Below are 20,231 nucleotides of genomic sequence, written 5' to 3'. Positions count from 1 at the left end.
AGGAACATGTGCTGTACAAATGTCTCTCCTGTTCTGATTAGCCCAGTAGTCCTTGAGTGATTAGTAATCCCCGAGCCTCGTTGAAGAGCGAACGCTGTACGCTGCTCATTGACTTTTACATATTCTATATACAGCAGCACAAACACTTCTACAGTCTAAATGATTTGATTTTCAGACACTCCCATGTCACTGGAAGATGTTTAAAAGCAGGTTGGCTTGATGATGGACACAGAACCAATTCCCATGAGCATTAGCAGTATGACATTAGGAGAGAGAGAAAGACTACTCTGCAGGTTGGGTTGATGATGGACACAGAACCATTTCCCATGAGCATTAGCAGTATGACATTAGGAGAGAGACAAAGACTACTCTGCAGGTTGGGTTGATGATGGACACAGAACCATTTCCCATGAGCATTAGCATTAGCAGTATGACATTAGGAGAGAGAGAAAGACTATTCTGCAGGTTGGGTTGATGATGGACACATAACCATTTCCCATGAGCATTAGCAGTATGACATTAGGAGAGAGAGAAAGACTACTCTGCAGGTTGGGTTGATGATGGACACAGAACCATTTCCCATGAGCATTAGCAGTATGACATTAGGAGAGAGAGAAAGACTACTCTGCAGGTTGGGTTGATGATGGACTATGAATGTTGGGTGCTTGTCTATCTGTCTGTATCTATCTGTCTATACTGTCTGTCCGTCTGCTACTGTTTATAGTGTTACATCTCCTCCAAGCCTTCTACTGTTTATAGTGATACATCTCCTCCAACCCTTCTACTTCTACTGTTTATAGTGATACATCTCCTCCAACCCTTCTACTGCTATCTGTTTTTCAGGCGTTGGACGTATGGGCCATGGGAGTAACTCTCTACTGCTTTGTGTTTGGGAAGGTAAGCCAACAGTCCATTTTTACTCCTCTTGTTACTTCCTCCCAGCCTGCCCACAACTTGCTTGTTTAGTGACATTCTCTGGAAGAAGTGTTTCTCTCGTGTACCTCTATTGGTGATGAAATATTGATGAAATGGCGGACAATATGAAAATAAACTATTTGAACCGACACCGTTTGGTTTGGGTCAGCACGAAAGTGTTGTATTGTTGTAGAGACAGAGACTGTAACATGGACCGTGTTCTATTGTTGTAGAGACAGAGACTGTAACATGGACCGTGTTGTATTGTAAAGGAAGAGACTGTAACATGGACCGTGTTCTATTGTTGTAGAGACAGAGACTGTAACATGGACCGTGTTGTATTGTAAAGGAAGAGACTGTAACATGGACCGTGTTCTATTGTTGTAGAGACAGAGACTGTAACATGGACCGTGTTGTATTGTTGTAGAGACAGAGACTGTAACATGGACCGTGTTGTATTGTTGTAGAGACAGAGACTGTAACATGGACCGTGTTCTATTGTTGTAGAGACAGAGACTGTAACATGGACCGTGTTGTATTGTTGTAGAGACAGAGACTGTAACATGGACCGTGTTGTATTGTAAAGGAAGAGACTGTAACATGGACCGTGTTGTATTGTAAAGGAAGAGACTGTAACATGGACCGTGTTGTATTGTAAAGGAAGAGACTGTAACATGGACTGTGTTGTATTGTAAAGGAAGAGACTGTAACATGGACCGTGTTGTATTGTAAAGGAAGAGACTGTAACATGGACTGTGTTGTATTGTTGTAGAGACAGAGACTGTAACATGGACCGTGTTGTATTGTAAAGGAAGAGACTGTAACATGGATCGTGTTGTATTGTAAAGGAAGAGACTGTAACATGGACCGTGTTGTATTGTTGTAGAGACAGAGACTGTAACATGGACCGTGTTGTATTGTTGTAGAGACAGAGACTGTAACATGGACTGTGTTGTATTGTTGTAGAGACAGAGACTGTAACATGGACCGTGTTGTATTGTTGTAGAGACAGAGACTGTAACATGGACCGTGTTGTATTGTAAAGGAAGAGACTGTAACATGGACTGTGTTGTATTGTTGTAGAGACAGAGACTGTAACATGGACCGTGTTGTAGAGACAGAGACTGTAACATGGACCGTGTTGTATTGTTGTAGAGACAGAGACTGTAACATGGACCGTGTTCTATTGTTGAAGAGACAGAGACTGTAACATGGACTGTGTTGTATTGTTGTAGAGACAGAGACTGTAACATGGACCGTGTTGTATTGTTGTAGAGACAGAGACTGTAACATGGACCGTGTTCTATTGTTGTAGAGACAGAGACTGTAACATGGACCGTGTTCTATTGTTGTAGAGACAGAGACTGTAACATGGACCGTGTTGTATTGTTGTAGAGACAGAGACTGTAACATGGACTGTGTTGTATTGTTGTAGAGACAGAGACTGTAACATGGACCGTGTTGTATTGTAAAGGAAGAGACTGTAACATGGACCGTGTTGTATTGTAAAGGAAGAGACTGTAACATGGACCGTGTTCTATTGTTGTAGAGACAGAGACTGTAACATGGACTGTGTTGTATTGTTGTAGAGACAGAGACTGTAACATGGACCGTGTTGTATTGTAAAGGAAGAGACTGTAACATGGACCGTGTTGTATTGTAAAGGAAGAGACTGTAACATGGACCGTGTTCTATTGTTGTAGAGACAGAGACTGTAACATGGACCGTGTTGTATTGTTGTAGAGACAGATACTGTAACATGGACCGTGTTGTATTGTTGTAGAGACAGAGACTGTAACATGGACCGTGTTGTATTGTTGTAGAGACAGAGACTGTAACATGGACCGTGTTGTAGAGACAGAGACTGTAACATGGACCGTGTTGTATTGTTGTAGAGACAGAGACTGTAACATGGACCGTGTTGTATTGTTGTAGAGACAGAGACTGTAACATGGACCGTGTTGTATTGTTGTAGAGACAGAGACTGTAACATGGACCGTGTTGTATTGTTGTAGAGACAGATACTGTAACATGGACCGTGTTGTATTGTTGTAGAGACAGAGACTGTAACATGGACCGTGTTGTATTGTTGTAGAGACAGAGACTGTAACATGGACCGTGTTGTATTGTTGTAGAGACAGAGACTGTAACATGGACCGTGTTGTATTGTAAAGGAAGAGACAGAGACTGTAACATGGACCGTGTTCTATTGTTGTAGAGACAGAGACTGTAACATGGACCGTGTTGTATTGTTGTAGAGACAGAGACTGTAACATGGACTGTGTTGTATTGTTGTAGAGACAGAGACTGTAACATGGACCGTGTTGTATTGTAAAGGAAGAGACTGTAACATGGACCGTGTTGTATTGTTGTAGAGACAGAGACTGTAACATGGACCGTGTTGTATTGTTGTAGAGACAGAGACTGTAACATGGACCGTGTTCTATTGTTGTAGAGACAGAGACTGTAACATGGACCGTGTTGTATTGTTGTAGAGACAGAGACTGTAACATGGACCGTGTTGTATTGTTGTAGAGACAGAGACTGTAACATGGACTGTGTTGTATTGTAAAGGAAGAGACTGTAACATGGACTGTGTTGTATTGTTGTAGAGACAGAGACTGTAACATGGACCGTGTTGTATTGTTGTAGAGACAGAGACTGTAACATGGACCGTGTTGTATTGTTGTAGAGACAGAGACTGTAACATGGACCGTGTTGTATTGTTGTAGAGACAGTGACTGTAACATGGACTGTGTTGTATTGTTGTAGAGACAGAGACTGTAACATGGACTGTGTTGTATTGTTGTAGAGACAGAGACTGTAACATGGACCGTGTTGTATTGTTGTAGAGACAGAGACTGTAACATGGACCGTGTTGTATTGTTGTAGAGACAGAGACTGTAACATGGACCGTGTTGTATTGTAAAGGAAGAGACTGTAACATGGACCGTGTTGTATTGTTGTAGAGACAGAGACTGTAACATGGACCGTGTTGTATTGTTGTAGAGACAGAGACTGTAACATGGATCGTGTTCTATTGTTGTAGAGACAGAGACTGTAACATGGACTGTGTTGTATTGTTGTAGAGACAGAGACTGTAACATGGACCGTGTTGTATTGTAAAGGAAGAGACTGTAACATGGACCGTGTTGTATTGTAAAGGAAGAGACTGTAACATGGACCGTGTTGTATTGTTGTAGAGACAGAGACTGTAACATGGACCGTGTTCTATTGTTGTAGAGACAGAGACTGTAACATGGACCGTGTTGTATTGTTGTAGAGACAGAGACTGTAACATGGACCGTGTTGTATTGTTGTAGAGACAGAGTCTGTAACATGGACCGTGTTCTATTGTTGTAGAGACAGAGACTGTAACATGGACTGTGTTGTATTGTAAAGGAAGAGACTGTAACATGGACCGTGTTCTATTGTTGTAGAGACAGAGACTGTAACATGGACCGTGTTGTATTGTAAAGGAAGAGACTGTAACATGGACCGTGTTCTATTGTTGTAGAGACAGAGACTGTAACATGGACCGTGTTGTATTGTTGTAGAGACAGAGACTGTAACATGGACCGTGTTGTATTGTAAAGGAAGAGACTGTAACATGGACCGTGTTCTATTGTTGTAGAGACAGAGACTGTAACATGGACCGTGTTGTATTGTTGTAGAGACAGAGACTGTAACATGGACCGTGTTGTATTGTTGTAGAGACAGAGACTGTAACATGGACCGTGTTGTATTGTAAAGGAAGAGACTGTAACATGGACCGTGTTCTATTGTTGTAGAGACAGAGACTGTAACATGGACCGTGTTGTATTGTTGTAGAGACAGAGACTGTAACATGGACCGTGTTGTATTGTTGTAGAGACAGAGACTGTAACATGGACCGTGTTGTATTGTAAAGGAAGAGACTGTAACATGGACCGTGTTCTATTGTTGTAGAGACAGAGACTGTAACATGGACCGTGTTGTATTGTTGTAGAGACAGAGACTGTAACATGGACCGTGTTGTATTGTAAAGGAAGAGACTGTAACATGGACCGTGTTCTATTGTTTTAGAGACAGAGACTGTAACATGGACCGTGTTGTATTGTTGTAGAGACAGAGACTGTAACATGGACCGTGTTGTATTGTTGTAGAGACAGAGACTGTAACATGGACCGTGTTGTATTGTAAAGGAAGAGACTGTAACATGGACCGTGTTGTATTGTTGTAGAGACAGGGACTGTAACATGGACCGTGTTGTATTGTAAAGGAAGAGACTGTAACATGGACCGTGTTCTATTGTTGTAGAGACAGAGACTGTAACATGGACCGTGTTGTATTGTAAAGGAAGAGACTGTAACATGGACCATGTTGTATTGTTGTAGAGACAGAGACTGTAACATGGACCGTGTTGTATTGTTGTAGAGACAGAGACTGTAACATGGACCGTGTTGTATTGTAAAGGAAGAGACTGTAACATGGACCGTGTTGTATTGTTGTAGAGACAGAGACTGTAACATGGACCGTGTTGTATTGTTGTAGAAACAGAGACTGTAACATGGACCGTGTTGTATTGTAAAGGAAGAGACTGTAACATGGACTGTTTTGTATTGTAAAGGAAGAGACTGTAACATGGACCGTGTTGTATTGTTGTAGAGACAGAGACTGTAACATGGACCGTGTTGTATTGTTGTAGAGACAGAGACTGTAACATGGACCGTGTTGTATTGTTGTAGAGACAGAGACTGTAACATGGACCGTGTTGTATTGTTGTAGAGACAGAGACTGTAACATGGACCGTGTTGTATTGTTGTAGAGACAGAGACTGTAACATGGACCGTGTTGTATTGTTGTAGAGACAGAGACTGTAACATGGACCGTGTTGTATTGTTGTAGAGACAGAGACTGTAACATGGACCGTGTTGTATTGTTGTAGAGACAGAGACTGTAACATGGACCGTGTTGTATTGTTGTAGAGACAGAGACTGTAACATGGACCGTGTTGTATTGTTGTAGAGACAGAGACTGTAACATGGACCGTGTTGTATTGTTGTAGAGACAGAGACTGTAACATGGACCGTGTTGTAGAGACAGAGACTGTAACATGGACCGTGTTGTATTGTTGTAGAGACAGAGACTGTAACATGGACCGTGTTGTATTGTAAAGGAAGAGACTGTAACATGGACCGTGTTGTATTGTTGTAGAGACAGAGACTGTAACATGGATCGTGTTGTATTGTTGTAGAGACAGAGACTGTAACATGGACCGTGTTCTGTTGTAAAGGAAGAGACAGAGTCTGTTTAGTGATGTCTGGTGCACGTCATATTCATGCTGACTTGTTTTGCTCCAAGATGTTCTTAGAATTGTCTTAGATGTAATTATAACTCTTAGCTAACTTTTGAACCCTCTCTCCTCTCCTCTCTTCTCCTTTTTTCTCTCCTCTTCACGCAGTGTCCGTTCATTGATGAATACATCCTGGTTCTACACAATAAGATCAGAACTAAATGTGTGGAGTTCCCAGAGTCGTAAGTCTCTCTCTCTCCCATCCCCCATCAACCTCTCTCTCTCCCATCCCCCATCAACCTCTCTCTCTCCCATCCCCCATCAACCTCTCTGTCTCCCATCCCCCATCAACCTCTCTCTCTCCCATCCCCCATCAACCTCTCTCTCTCCCATCCCCCATCAACCTCTCTCTCCCATCCCCCATCAACCTCTCTCTCTCCCATCCCCCATCAACCTCTCTGTCTCCCATCCCCATCAACCTCTCTCTCTCCCATCCCCCATCAACCTCTCTCTCTCCCATCCCCCATCAACCTCTCTCTCTCCCATCCCCCATCAACCTCTCTCTCTCCCATCCCCCATCAACCTCTCTGTCTACCATCCCCCATCAACCTCTCTGTCTCCCATCCCCATCAACCTCTCTCTCTCCCATCCCCCATCAACCTCTCTGTCTCCCATCCCCCATCAACCTCCCTCTCTCCCATTCCCCATCAACCTCTCTCTCTCCCATCCCCCATCAACCTCTCTGTCTCCCATCCCCCATCAACCTCTCTGTCTCCCATCCCCCATCAACCTCTCGCTCTCCCATCCCCCATCAACCTCTCTGTCTCCCATCCCCCATCAACCTCTCTGTCTCCCATCCCCCATCAACCTCTCTCTCTCCCATCCCCCATCAACCTCTCTCTCTCCCATCCCCCATCAACCTCTCTCTCTCCCATCCCCCATCAACCTCTCTGTCTCCCATCCCCCATCAACCTCTCTCTCTCCCATCCCCCATCAACCTCTCTCTCTCCCATCCCCCATCAACCTCTCTCTCTCCCATCCCCCATCAACCTCTCTCTCTCCCATCCCCCATCAACCTCTCTCTCTCCCATCCCCCATCAACCTCTCTCTCTCCCATCCCCCATCAACCTCTCTCTCTCCCATCTCCCATCAACCTCTCGCTCTCCCATCCCCCATCAACCTCTCTCTCTCCCATCCCCCATCAACCTCTCTCTCTCCCATCCCCCATCAACCTCTCTCTCTCCCATCCCCCATCAACCTCTCTCTCTCCCATCCCCCATCAACCTCTCTCTCTCCCAATCCCCATCAACCTCTCTCTCTCCCATCCCCCATCAACCTCTCTCTCTCCCATCCCCCATCAACCTCTCTCTCTCCCATCTCCCATCAACCTCTCTCTCTCCCATCCCCCATCAACCTCTCTCTCTCCCATCCCCATCAACCTCTCTCTCTCCCATCCCCCATCAACCTCTCTCTCTCCCATCCCCCATCAACCTCTCTCCCATCTCCCACCAACCTCTCTCTCTCCAACCCCCATCAACCTCTCTCTCTCCCATCCCCCATCAACCTCTCTCTCTCCCATCCCCCATCAACCTCTCTCTCTCCCATCCCCCATCAACCTCTCTCTCTCCCATCCCCCATCAACCTCTCTCTCTCCCATCCCCCATCAACCTCTCTCTCTCCCATCTCCCATCAACCTCTCGCTCTCCCATCCCCCATCAACCTCTCTCTCTCCCATCCCCCATCAACCTCTCTCTCTGCCATCACCCATCAACCTCTCTCTCTCCCATCCCCCATCAACCTCTCTCTCTCCCATCCCCCATCAACCTCTCTCTCTCCCATCCCCCATCAACCTCTCTCTCTCCCATCTCCCATCAACCTCTCGCTCTCCCATCCCCCATCAACCTCTCTCTCTCCCATCCCCCATCAACCTCTCTCTCTCCCATCCCCCATCAACCTCTCTCTCTCCCATCCCCCATCAACCTCTCTCTCTCCCATCCCCCATCAACCTCTCTCTCTCCCATCCCCCATCAACCTCTCTCTCTCCCATCCCCCATCAACCTCTCTCTCTCCCATCCCCCATCAACCTCTCTCTCTCCCATCTCCCATCAACCTCTCGCTCTCCCATCCCCCATCAACCTCTCTCTCTCCCATCCCCCATCAACCTCTCTCTCTCCCATCCCCCATCAACCTCTATCTCTCCCATCCCCCATCAACCTCTCTCTCTCCCATCCCCCATCAACCTCTCTCTCTCCCATCCCCCATCAACCTCTCTCTCTCCCATCCCCCATCAACCTCTCTCTCTCCCATCCCCATCAACCTCTCTCTCTCCCATCCCCCATCAACCTCTCTCTCTCCCATCCCCCATCAACCTTCCTCCTCTTTTTTATTAAGTGAGGCAGACTTGATGTTCCAGCCACCACCACCACAGAGCTGAAACCGATGCTGCCAACTTACTATTTCTTACATTGTTGCCCTAGGAAATCTTACGTCTTATTACATACAACCGGGAGGAACTATTGGATATAAGAGCAACGTCAACTTACCAACTTTACTACCAGGAATATGACTTTCCCGAAAGCGGATCCTTTGTTTGGTTCACCACCCAGGACAATAGATCGGATCCCAGCAGGCGACCCAAAACAACGGCGCCGCAGAAGGGGCAGACGGAGCCACCCGGTCAGGCTCCGTAGACCTGCACATCGCCCACCGCTCCCGAGTATACTACTCGCCAATGTCCAGTCTCTTGACAACAAGGTAGACGACATCTGAGCAATGGTTGCCTTCCAGAGAGACATCAGAGATTATAACATTCTCTGTTTCATGGAAACATGGCTCACTCGGAATACGTTATCAGAGTCGCTACAGCAACCTGGTTTCTTCACGGATTGCGCCGACAGAAGTCGTGGTGTGATCATGGTGTCGTGGTGTGATCATAACAACATACAGGAACTCAAGTCCTTTTGCTCACCTGACCTAGAATTCCTTACAATAAAATGCCGACCACGTCATCTACCAAGAGAATTCTCTTTGATTATAATCACAGTCGTGTATACCCCCCCCCCCCCCCCCCCCCAAGCAAACACCTCGACGGCCCTGAAAGAACTCTCTTGGACTCTATGTAAACTGGAAACCACATATCCTGAGGCTGCATTTATTGTAGATGGGGATTTTAACAAGGGTAATCTGAAAACAAGGCTGCCTAAATTTGATCAGCATATCGAATGCGCAACCGGGGCTGGCAAAATTCTGGATCATTGTTACTCTAACTTACGGTTTCTGGTTAGGGAAGCGTACAAAGCCCTCCCTCGCCCTCCTTTCGGCAAATCTGACCACGACTCCATTTTGTTACTCCCAGCCTTTAGACAGAAACTAAAACAGGAAACGCCCATGCTCAGGTCTGTTCAACGCTGGTCCGACCAATCTGATTCCACACTTCAAGATTGCTTCAATCACGTGGACTGGGAAATGTTCTGGATAGCGTCGAACAACAACATTGATGTATATGCTGAATCGGTGAGTGAGGTTATTAGCAAGTGCATCGGTGATGTTGTACCATGGTGACTATTAAAACCTTCCCCAACCAGAAACAGTGGATTGATGGCAGCATTTGCGCAAAACTGGAAGCGCAAAACACTGCTGACCGGAAACATGACCGAATACAAACAGTTTAGCTATTCCCTCCGCAAGGCAATCAAACAAGCTAAGCGTCAATATAGAGACAAAGTAGAGTTGCAATTCAACGGCTGAGACACAAGAGGTATGTGGTAGGGTCTACAGTCAAACACGGACTACAAAAAGAAAACCAGCCCATCGCTGACCCTTAATAATGCTCCCAGATAAACTAAACAACTTCTTTGCTCGTTTTGCTCGTTTTGACAATACAGTGCCACCGACACGGCCCGCTACCAAAACCTGCGGGCTCTCCATCACCACAGCCAACGTGAGGAAAACATTTAAACGTGTTAACCCTCACAAGGCTGCCGGCCCAGACGGTATCCCTAGCCGCGTCCTCAGAGCATGCGCAGACCAGCTGGCTGGTGTGTTTCTGGACATATTCAATCAATCCCTATCCCAGTCTGCTGTTCCCAAGAGGGCCACCATTGTTCCTGTTCCCAAGAAAGCTAAGGTAACTTCCGTCATCATGAAGTGCTTTGAGAGACTAGTCAAGGATCATGTCACCTCCACCCTACCTGACACCCTAGACCCACTTCAATTTGCTTACTGCCCCAATAGGTCCACAGACGGCGCAATCACACTGCACACTGCCCTAACCCATCTGGACAAGAGGAATACCTATGTAAGAATGATGTTCATTGACTACAGCTCAGTATTTAACACCGTAGTACCCTCCAAACTCATCATTAAGCTCGAGACCCTGGGTCTCGACCCCACCCTGTGTGGGTCCTGGACTTTATGACGGGATGCCCCCAGGTGGTGAGGGTAACTAAAAACATCTCCTCTCCGCTGATCCTCAACACTGGGGCCCCACAAGGGTGCGTTCTCAGCCCTCTGCTGTACTCCGTGTTCACCCATGACTGCGTGGTCATGCATGCCTCCAACTCAATCATCAAGTTTGCAGATGACACTACGTCAACAAAACAAAGGAGATGATCGTGGACTGTTCACCCCGCTATCATCCAGAAGGCGAGGTCGGTACAGGTGCATCAAAGCTGGGACCGAGAGACTGAAAAACAGCTTCGATCTCAAGGCCATCAGACTGTTAAACAGCCATCACTAACATTGCTGCCCCCTATCCCAAACAGGTTTTAATGAAAACACCTCATAATAACACTGCCTGGGCTATCTTAATGAAACCACCTCGTAATAACACTGCCTGGGCTATCTTAATGGAAACACCTCGTAATAACACTACCTGGGCTATCTTAATGAAAACACCTCGTAATAACACTGCCTGGGCTATCTTAATGGAAACACCTCATAATAACACTGCCTGGGCTATCTTAATGAAAACACCTCGTAATAACACTGCCTGGGCTATCTTAATGAAAACACCTCGTAATAACACTGCCTGCGCTATCTTAATGAAAACACCTCGTAATAACACTGCCTGGGCTATCTTAATGAAAACACCTCGTAATAACACTGCCTGGGCTATCTTAATGGAAACACCTCGTAATAACACTGCCTGGGCTATCTTAATGAAAACACCTCGTAATAACACTGCCTGGGCTATCTTAATGGAAACACCTCGTAATAACACTGCCTGGCCTATCTTAATGAAAACACCTCGTAATAACACTGCGTAATAACACCTCGTAATAACACTGCCTGGGCTATCTTAACTTCCACCACTGTTATTATTTAACACTGGTACTGCTGGAGATAAGTAAGCCTTGTCCGAGCGAGAACGGCCTATAGGGCATGAGCCAACTCCTGTTTCTGTAGCATGAGGCAGCCTGGTGTACGAGTACTCCCCCTGTACAGGACGCTAGTCTGTCCCAGGGCCTTACCCCTAATTCTAATGCTGAGTGCCAAGCAGATTATGTTATACCTTGATTAATACTGTACCAGCCCTGACCTCTGTGTATCTGACCTCTGTGTGTGTTGTGTGTTTGTTTGTTCCTGTAGGCCAGAGATTAGTGAAGAGCTGAAGACTCTGATCCAGAGAATGTTGGACAAGAACCCAGACACCAGGATCACCATACCTGAGATCAAGGTGAGGGGAGGAGCTTCACCCTCATCCCTCTGAGTAAGACCAATGGTACTGTAGGAGGTCTGTATGAGGATTTTTTTTTTACACAATAGGACTCATTAACAGGCAGTGCTGAACGTGTCCTCTCCGGCCAGATCAACAGCTGTCCTCCGTGATAAAGATCACACACACACACGCACACACACACACACACACACACACACACACACACACACACACACACACACACACACACACACACACACACACAAAGATCAGAGGAGGGAAAGGACGTCCCTGAAGGTGAAAGCTGAATCCTCTCCCTGTTGGCCTCTCTGTAAAAGAGACCGAGTTCTAACTTCTCATCTCATCTGTAGTCAGCGTCTCCTCTCTCTCCAGGGACTGTGTGTGTGTGTGTGTGTGTGTGGTGGGGGGGGGCTAATTAGTCGCAGTGGTGTCATCCCTGTCCCCTGACACTACCTGCCTCACTGATTCAGCATCACACACATCTGACTCAAATGAGACAGTTAGGATTAAATTATTTATTTTTGATGTGAAAATAGTATATTGATGTATAAATAAACAATGTATCACATACCAGTGGCCTAACTGACACCAGTGGCCTAACTGACACCAGTAGCCTAACTGACACCAGTAGCCTAACTGACACCAGTGGCCTAACTGACACCAGTGGCCTAACTGACACCAGTAGCCTAACTGACACCAGTGGCCTAACTGATACCAGTGGCCTAACTGACACCAGTGGCCTAACTGACACCAGTAGCCTAACTGACACTAGTGGCCTAACTGACACCAGTGGCCTAACTGACACTAGTGGCCTAACTGACACCAGTGGCCTAACTGACACCAGTGGCCTAACTGACACCAGTGGCCTAACTGACACCAGTGGCCTAACTGACACCAGTGGCCTAACTGACACCAGTGGCCTAACTGACACCAGTAGTCTAACTGACACCAGTAGCCTAACTGACACCAGTGGCCTAACTGACACCAGTGGCCTAACTGACACCAGTGGCCTAACTGACACCAGTGGCCTAACTGACACCAGTGGCCTAACTGACACTAGTGGCCTAACTGACACCAGTGGCCTAACTGACACCAGTAGCCTAACTGACACCAGTGGCCTAACTGACACCAGTAGTCTAACTGACACCAGTAGCCTAACTGACACCAGTGGCCTAACTGACACCAGTAGCCTAACGTATACATTAGAGGCAGGGAGGAAGCACATCTCCAAATGTCCTCATACACAGAAAAATCACAACCTACCCCAGTAAGATGGGCACCTCTGTTAGCCCTCTGTGGGGATATGGAGAGCCATGGAGAAACTAGATGCTATATTAATGTCCATGAAGAGACATGGCACTGAAATGCATGCAACGCCTCCCCCATTCATATTCTTCTCTGAAACTGATGGCTATTACATTCTCTTTCAAAACCTGCCCTGCTTTCATTCAAACACACATCAAATGACTTGTTCTAAAACATGTGTTCTGCCTTCCATGAAATGTTTAAGTCCCCGACACACACAGAGGAGGTTCTAACTAGCCAGACCTTTAATTAGGAAAGCCCCAGACACAGTGACACACCATCACCATCACCTCTCTCTCTCTCTCTCTCTCTCTCTCTCTGTCTCTCGCTCTGTCTCTCTCTCTGTCTCTCTCTTTCTCTGTCTCTCTCTTTCTCTGTCTCTCTCTTTCTCTGTCTCTCTTTCTCTCTCTATCGCTCTCTCTCTCTGTTTCTTTCTCTCTCTCTTTCTCTCTCTGTCTCTCTCTCTGTCTCTCTCTTTCTCTGTCTCTCTCTTTCTCTCTCTCTTTCTCACTCTCTCTCTCGCTCTCTCTCTGTTTCTTTCTCTCTCTCTGTCTCTCTCTCTCTCCCTCTTTCTCTTTCTCTCCTCTTTCTCTCTCCCCCTCTCTCTCCCTCTCTCTCTCTCTGTCTCTCTCTCTGTCTCTCTCTCTCCCTCTCTCTCTCTGTCTCTCTCTCTGTCTCTCTCTCTCCCTCTCTCTCTCTCTCTCTCCCTCTGTCTCTTTCTCTCCTTGTCATTCCTGACGTTAGACAGCCTTGGCTTTAGAAGACTGTTTACAGCAGCAGGCATTTCTACAGTCTGTCCAATAAATTCTGTGTGTGTTTCTGGGTGATGTGTGTTTCTGGGTGATGTGTATTTCTGGGTGCTGTGTGTTTCTGGGTGATGTGTGTTTCTGGGTGCTGTGTGTTTCTAGGTGATGTGTGTTTCTGGGTGATGTGTGTTTCTGCGTGATGTGTGTTTCTGGGTTATGTGTGTTTCTGGGTGGTGTGTGTTTCTGGGTGATGTGTGTTTCTAGGTGATGTGTGTTTCCGGGTGGTGTGTGTTTCCGGGTGATGTGTGTTTCTGGGTGATGTGTATTTCTGGGTGCTTTGTGTTTCTGGGTGCTGTGTGTTTCTGGGTGCTATGTGTTTCTGGGTGATGTGTGTTTCCGGGTGGTGTGTATTTCCGGGTGCTGTGTGTTTCTGGGTGCTGTGTGTTTCTGGGTGCTGTGTATTTCTGGGTGATGTGTGTTTCTGGGTGGTGTTTGTTTCTGGGTGATGTGTGTTTCTGGGTGATGTGTGTTTCTGGGTGATGTGTGTTTCTGGGTGATGTGTGTTTCTGGGTGATGTGTGTTTCTGAGTGATTTGTATTTCTGGCGTGATGTGTATTTCTGGGTGATGTGTGTTTCTGGGTGATGTGTGTTTCTGGGTGATGTGTATTTCTGGGTGATGTGTGTTTCTGGGTGATGTGTGTTTCTGGGTGATGTGTATTTCTGGGTGCTGTGTGTTTCTGGGTGCTGTGTGTTTCTGGGTGCTATGTGTTTCTGGGTGCCGTGTGTTTTTGGGTGCTGTGTGTTTCTGGGTGCTGCATCTGTATATCGCTTTCTAGTAGTGCCGAGGCACATACCACTGTGACATTCTTGTGTGTGTGTGTGTGTGTGTGTGTGTGTGTGTGTGTGTGTGTGTGTGTGTGTGTGTGTGTGTGTGTGTGTGTGTGTGTGTGTGTGTCTCTCAGTTGGACCCGTGGGTGACCCAGGATGGTTGTGACCCCTTACCTCTAGAGGAGGAACACTGTACCGTGGTGGAGGTCACCGAGGAGGAGGTGCAGAACTCTGTCAAGTTTGTCCCCAGCCTTTCTGCCGTGGTAAGGAGCCTGAAGTGTGTGTGTGTGTGTGTGTGTGTGTATCTTCCAGCCCGCACAAATGCAAGTGCATGTGTGTGTTTTAGGTGAGTGAGCGTGCATCATCTGATCGTGTGTGTGTGTGTGTTTTAGGTGAGTGAGCGTGCATCATCTGATCGTGTGTGTGTGTTTTAGGTGAGTGAGTGTGCATCCTCTGATCGTGTGCATGTGTGTGTTTTAGGTGAGTGAGTGTGCATCATCTGATCGTGTGTGTGTTTATTCAGATCCTGGTGAAGGCCATGCTGAGGAAGAGGTCGTTCGGTAACCCCTTTGAGTGTCCCAGAAGTAGAGAGGAGAGGTCCATGTCTGCACCTGGCAACCTGTTAATGTGAGTTCTGTTCTGCAGTACTGCAGCTCTAACACCAGACTGACACGCTATCAGTCACACACCAACAACCTGTTAATGTGAGTTCTGTTCTGCAGTACTACAGCTCTAACACCAGACTGACACGCTATCAGTCACACACCATATAACCATAGAACCCAAACCCCCCATTTTCCCTAACTCCTAACTCCTAACTCCTAACCCTAACCCTAACTCCTAACTCCTAACTCCTAACTCCTAAACCTAACTCCTAAACCTAACTCCTAAATCCTAAACCTAACTCCTAACTCCTAAATCCTAAACCTAACTCCTAACTCCTAAATCCTAAACCTAACTCCTAAACCTAACTCCTAACTCCTAAACCTAACTCCTAAACCTAACTCCTAACTCCTAAACCTAACTCCTAAATCCTAAACCTAACTCCTAACCCTAAACCTAACTCCTAACTCCTAAACTTAACTCCTAAACCTAACTCCTAACCCTAAACCTAACTCCTAAACCTAACTCCTAACCCTAAACCTAACTCCTAACTCCTAAACTTAACTCCTAAACCTAACTCCTAACCCTAAACCTAACTCCTGACCCTAAACCTAACTCCTAAACCTAACTCCTAAACCTAACTCCTAACCCTAAACCTAAACCTAACTCCTAAACCTAACTCCTAAACCTAACTCCTAACCCTAAACCTAACTCCTAAACCTAACTCCTGACCCTAAACCTAACTCCTAAACCTAACTCCTAAACCTAACTCCTAACTCCTAAACCTAACTCCTAACTCCTAACCCTAAACCTAAATCCTAAACCTAACTCCTAACCCTAAACCTAACTCCTAAACCTAACTCCTAACCCTAAACCTAACTCCTAAACCTAACTCCTAACCCTAAACCTAACTCCTAAACCTAACTCCTAACCCTAAACCTAACTCCTAACCCCTAAACCTAACTCCTGACCCTAAACCTAAACCTAACTCCTAAACCTAACTCCTAACCCTAAACCTAACTCCTGACCCTAAACCTAACTCCTAAACCTAACTCCTAACCCTAAACCTAACTCCTGACCCTAAACCTAACTCCTAAACCTAACTCCTAAACCTAACTCCTGACCCTAAACCTAACTCCTGACCCTAAACCTAAACCTAAGTCCTAAACCTAACTCCTAAACCTAACTCCTAACCCTAAACCTAACTCCTGACCCTAAACCTAACTCCTAAACCTAACTCCTAACCCTAAACCTAACTCCTAACCCTAAACCTAACTCCTGACCCTAAACCTAACTCCTAAACCTAACTCCTAACTCCTAAACCTAACTCCTAACCCTAAACCTAACTCCTAACCCTAAACCTTACTCCTAACCCTAAACCTAACTCCTAAACCTAAACCTAACTCCTAACCCTAAAGCTAACTCCTAAACCTAACTCCTAAACCTAACTCCTAAACCTAACTCCTAAACCTAACTCCTAAACCTAACTCCTAAACCTAACTCCTAAACCTAACTCCTAAACCTAACTCCTAACCCTAACCCTAAACCTAACTCCTAACCCTAAACCTAACTCCTGACCCTAAACCTAACTCCTAACCCTAAACCTAACTCCTAACCCTAAACCTAACTCCTAAACCTAACTCCTAAACCTAACTCCTAACTCCTAAACCTAACTCCTAACTCCTAACCCTAAACCTAAATCCTAAACCTAACTCCTAACCCTAAACCTAACTCCTAAACCTAACTCCTAACCCTAAACCTAACTCCTAAACCTAACTCCTAACCCTAAACCTAACTCCTAAACCTAACTCCTAACCCTAAACCTAACTCCTAACCCCTAAACCTAACTCCTGACCCTAAACCTAAACCTAACTCCTAAACCTAACTCCTAACCCTAAACCTAACTCCTGACCCTAAACCTAACTCCTAAACCTAACTCCTAACCCTAAACCTAACTCCTGACCCTAAACCTAACTCCTAAACCTAACTCCTAAACCTAACTCCTGACCCTAAACCTAACTCCTGACCCTAAACCTAAACCTAACTCCTAAACCTAACTCCTAACCCTAAACCTAACTCCTGACCCTAAACCTAACTCCTAAACCTAACTCCTAACCCTAAACCTAACTCCTAACCCTAAACCTAACTCCTGACCCTAAACCTAACTCCTAAACCTAACTCCTAAACCTAACTCCTAACCCTAAACCTAACTCCTAACCCTAAACCTTACTCCTAACCCTAAACCTAACTCCTAAACCTAACTCCTAACCCTAACCCTAAACCTAACTCCTAACCCTAAACCTAACTCCTAACCCTAAACCTAACTCCTAACCCTAAACCTAACTCCTAAACCTAACTCCTAAACCTAACTCCTAAACCTAACTCCTAAACCTAACTCCTAAACCTAACTCCTAACCCTAACCCTAAACCTAACTCCTAACCCTAAACCTAACTCCTGACCCTAAACCTAACTCCTAACCCTAAACCTAACTCCTAACCCTAAACCTAACTCCTAACCCTAAACCTAACTCCTAAATCCTAAACCTAACTCCTAAATCCTAAACCTAACTCCTAAACCTAACTCCTAAACCTAACTCCTAAACCTAACTCCTAACCCTAAACCTAACTCCTAAACCTAAACCTAACTCCTAACCCTAAACCTAACTCCTAACCCTAAACCTAACTCCTAAACCTAACACCTAACTCCTAAACCTAACTCCTAACCCTAAACCTAACTCCTAAACCTAACTCCTGACCCTAAACCTAACTCCTAAACCTAACTCCTAAACCTAACTCCTAACTCCTAAACCTAACTCCTAACTCCTAACCCTAAACCTAAATCCTAAACCTAACTCCTAACCCTAAACCTAACTCCTAAACCTAACTCCTAACCCTAAACCTAACTCCTAAACCTAACTCCTAACCCTAAACCTAACTCCTAAACCTAACTCCTAAACCTAACTCCTAACCCCTAAACCTAACTCCTGACCCTAAACCTAAACCTAACTCCTAAACCTAACTCCTAACCCTAAACCTAACTCCTGACCCTAAACCTAACTCCTAAACCTAACTCCTAACCCTAAACCTAACTCCTGACCCTAAACCTAACTCCTAAACCTAACTCCTAAACCTAACTCCTGACCCTAAACCTAACTCCTGACCCTAAACCTAAACCTAACTCCTAAACCTAACTCCTAAACCTAACTCCTAACCCTAAACCTAACTCCTGACCCTAAACCTAACTCCTAAACCTAACTCCTAACCCTAAACCTAACTCCTAACTCCTAAACCTAACTCCTAACTCCTAACCCTAAACCTAAATCCTAAACCTAACTCCTAACCCTAAACCTATCTCCTAAACCTAACTCCTAACCCTAAACCTAACTCCTAAACCTAACTCCTAACCCTAAACCTAACTCCTAAACCTAACTCCTAACCTTAAACCTAACTCCTAACCCCTAAACCTAACTCCTGACCCTAAACCTAACTCCTAAACCTAACTCCTAAACCTAACTCCTGACCCTAAACCTAACTCCTGACCCTAAACCTAAACCTAAGTCCTAAACCTAACTCCTAAACCTAACTCCTAACCCTAAACCTAACTCCTGACCCTAAACCTAACTCCTAAACCTAACTCCTAACCCTAAACCTAACTCCTGACCCTAAACCTAACTCCTAAACCTAACTCCTAAACCTAACTCCTGACCCTAAACCTAACTCCTGACCCTAAACCTAAACCTAACTCCTAAACCTAACTCCTAACCCTAAACCTAACTCCTGACCCTAAACCTAACTCCTAAACCTAACTCCTAACCCTAAACCTAACTCCTAACCCTAAACCTAACTCCTGACCCTAAACCTAACTCCTAAACCTAACTCCTAAACCTAACTCCTAACCCTAAACCTAACTCCTAACCCTAAACCTTACTCCTAACCCTAAACCTAACTCCTAAACCTAACTCCTAACCCTAACCCTAAACCTAACTCCTAACCCTAAACCTAACTCCTAACCCTAAACCTAACTCCTAACCCTAAACCTAACTCCTAAACCTAACTCCTAAACCTAACTCCTAAACCTAACTCCTAAACCTAACTCCTAACCCTAACCCTAAACCTAACTCCTAACCCTAAACCTAACTCCTGACCCTAAACCTAACTCCTAACCCTAAACCTAACTCCTAACCCTAAACCTAACTCCTAACCCTAAACCTAACTCCTAAACCTAACTCCTAACCCTAAACCTAACTCCTGACCCTAAACCTAACTCCTAAACCTAACTCCTAACCCTAAACCTAACTCCTAACCCTAAACCTAACTCCTGACCCTAAACCTAACTCCTAAACCTAACTCCTAAACCTAACTCCTAACCCTAAACCTAACTCCTAACCCTAAACCTTACTCCTAACCCTAAACCTAACTCCTAAACCTAACTCCTAACCTTAACCCTAAACCTAACTCCTAACCCTAAACCTAACTCCTAACCCTAAACCTAACTCCTAACCCTAAACCTAACTCCTAAACCTAACTCCTAAACCTAACTCCTAAACCTAACTCCTAAACCTAACTCCTAACCCTAACCCTAAACCTAACTCCTAACCCTAAACCTAACTCCTGACCCTAAACCTAACTCCTAACCCTAAACCTAACTCCTAACCCTAAACCTAACTCCTAACCCTAAACCTAACTCCTAATTCCTAAACCTAACTCCTAAATCCTAAACCTAACTCCTAAACCTAACTCCTAAACCTAACTCCTAACCCTAAACCTAACTCCTAAACCTAAACCTAACTCCTAAACCTAACTCCTAACCCTAAACCTAACTCCTAAACCTAACACCTAACTCCTAAACCTAACTCCTAACCCTAAACCTAACTCCTAA

At 45.5% G+C, this 20,231-nt stretch overlaps 1 protein-coding gene across 1 annotated transcript in view; it reads left to right on the top strand.

Annotated features, from left to right (window-relative positions):
- LOC139419404 (calcium/calmodulin-dependent protein kinase kinase 1-like) overlaps positions 1 to 20,231 on the top strand; it is a 112,097-nt gene that overhangs the window by 67,516 nt on the left and 24,350 nt on the right. Inside the window, exons 10-14 of the mRNA XM_071169351.1 lie at positions 844 to 897; positions 6,359 to 6,432; positions 11,780 to 11,867; positions 14,884 to 15,012; positions 15,273 to 15,376. Coding sequence (XP_071025452.1) covers positions 844 to 897; positions 6,359 to 6,432; positions 11,780 to 11,867; positions 14,884 to 15,012; positions 15,273 to 15,376 — 449 coding nt within the window. The remainder of the gene's footprint in view (positions 1 to 843; positions 898 to 6,358; positions 6,433 to 11,779; positions 11,868 to 14,883; positions 15,013 to 15,272; positions 15,377 to 20,231) is intronic.

This window comes from Oncorhynchus clarkii, chromosome 10 (assembly GCF_045791955.1).
Source record: "Oncorhynchus clarkii lewisi isolate Uvic-CL-2024 chromosome 10, UVic_Ocla_1.0, whole genome shotgun sequence".
NCBI classification, from domain to species: domain Eukaryota; kingdom Metazoa; phylum Chordata; class Actinopteri; order Salmoniformes; family Salmonidae; genus Oncorhynchus; species Oncorhynchus clarkii.
This window is presented reverse-complemented; position numbering and strand designations above follow the sequence as displayed.